General features: G+C 36.7%; 1 protein-coding gene across 1 annotated transcript in view; it reads right to left on the bottom strand.

Moving 5' to 3' along the window:
- The window catches only part of LOC106533875 (M-phase phosphoprotein 9), a gene marked incomplete in the record, with an annotated part of 56930 nt that overhangs the window by 9771 nt on the left and 45071 nt on the right, over window positions 1-2088 (bottom strand). Inside the window, 1 exon segment of the mRNA XM_014030335.1 lies at window positions 1040-1230. Coding sequence (XP_013885789.1) covers window positions 1040-1230 — 191 coding nt within the window.

Raw genomic sequence — 2088 nt, 5'->3', positions numbered from 1 at the left:
CTCTCATCTTTTTAAGTGGGAGAACTTGCACAATTGGTGACTGACTAAATACTTATTTTCCCCACTGTATCATGAGAACAAACGTATTCACGTGACTTTAATAACATTTATTACTTAATGGAAACACTGCAGTTGTGAAACTGTTTTTTCGACATTAACAGAATATCAACAAAGTTTTGTGCACATTTGCAATGGAAACACAGCTTTAGAAAGTTTATTTGAGTTTTGTATCCTCCTCTAGAGACTAGCTTTTTGTTGTTTTACTGATTTCCTTAATTTAATACAGACGTCAGGTTATATTACTTGTATTAAAATAATCTATAGCTTGCAGATCTATAAAAGTCTTGTTTTCCCAGGCCAAAAGTGTCAATAATTATCTTGTAACTCTAAAATTTACTATTTGAAGTAAGTGGACAGACATGATTCCTTGATTAGTCCAATAATTAAAGTCCCTGTCTAACTTTGTAGAGTCACTCAGGGTCTTAAGTTTAAAGCCCTGACCTGTTTCTGTAGATTCAGTTTTCTCAGTACCATAAGTATGACCGTTTTACAGTCAACAGTTCATTGGTTTATGTTTTTATAATACTTTTCAGCATGGTTTTTGTTTCCCAGTAGTAATAGTATTTGAATATTTGTCTGCTTCATTTCTAAAGTTTTGCTCCAAGCCTCTTTTGTTTCTGTGATGCTCACTTCTTTTCTGAAAGCTCACGTCTGAGTGACACCTGCTACAACCAGTCATTTGTGACTGGGTCGAAGGATCATAGAGATGGACTGGCCTTTGCAGCCATTTTGTGGAAATGTTTTGTGAAAGGGTTTATTGAATCATTAAATTAGAGAAGTGGCAGCAAGGCAGAGTGGAACAAAGAGAGTCGAATTAAGCATGCAGAGCTGGAAACCTTAATGTCTCTTATGTAAGCAGCTGTAGGAGGATTAGAGCTCTTCTTTGGGTTGTCACACATTTTTTACCTGTAAAATCAACTTTGTTCACATGATTTTACAAATCAAAGTCAAATACTGCGTGATGAGCTCCAAAAGTCACCTGCAGTTTTTCCTGTGTCAGCTCATCAAACAGCCTCTCTGCCTCTGACAGGGACTGAGGTCTCAGCAAACCCAGGTCCTCTGAGGGGTCCTGCAGGTCAGGTACAATACAGTCTTTCTGCTTCTCCCACCCCAGCTGGGGGGTACCATCCAGGGACTTCCCACAGCCTGAGGACTCTGTCTCCTGCAGATCTAAAAAACCACAGAAGAAGATATTTTTAATCAAAGGCAACAAAACACCTTCATCATAAAACAACAAAAACAGTTAGAAAAATGCAGCACACAGCATCGACCTGATGTTCTTACAACAGGTGGTGGTGGAGGAGCAGCTGCAGGTTATAAGTCTGAACTATTAATTAATGTTAAATCTAATATTAGTTATAATTAGTTTGAGTCTTTGTCCCTCAGTCTTTCTCATCCAAAATGGAAATCAGAAAAACCACTATTAGCTGTTATATCCTGATGCATCTCAGTAATCCAGGTAAAAAATCAAAAAGAAAAAATTGTGTAGGTCTTCTGGACGGGTTCTTCTCTAATGATGTTTAGAGAAGCACCAGCACTAGCTGTTATTTATCGTCCTCCAGGTCCTTATTCTCAGTTTTTATCAGAGTTCTCAGATTTTATGACTGATTTATTATTAAATACTGATAAAATTAAAATAATGTCAGATTTTAATATTTATGTTGATGGTGAAAGTGATAGTTTAAATATAGCTTTTAGTAATTTAATTGAGTCAGTTGGTTTTAGTCAAAATATCCACAGACCTGCTCACTCTGTTCATCACACTGATCTGGTTCTGATGTTTGGTGTAGATCAGTGGTTCCCAAACTTTTTATCTTCTGACCCACAAAATATCCATGACAAAAACTTGTGACCCCAAATATTACTGGTCTGAGTACACAAACTTTGTTAATAACCCTAACTTCCCAAACTTTTCAGCTTTTGACCAACAAAATAACAGTAGCAGAGACCTGAGCCCCCAACTGTTTCTGGATGATAAACATTTGTATCAGGTCAACTAAACATGGGCATAGTAACAATATTTTTATA

The sequence above is a fragment of the Austrofundulus limnaeus genome, unplaced genomic scaffold, assembly GCF_001266775.1.
Source record: "Austrofundulus limnaeus strain Quisiro unplaced genomic scaffold, Austrofundulus_limnaeus-1.0 Scaffold1042, whole genome shotgun sequence".
NCBI classification, from domain to species: domain Eukaryota; kingdom Metazoa; phylum Chordata; class Actinopteri; order Cyprinodontiformes; family Rivulidae; genus Austrofundulus; species Austrofundulus limnaeus.
Note: the sequence above shows the minus strand (reverse complement) of the source record. Positions and strands in the feature narration are given on the sequence as shown.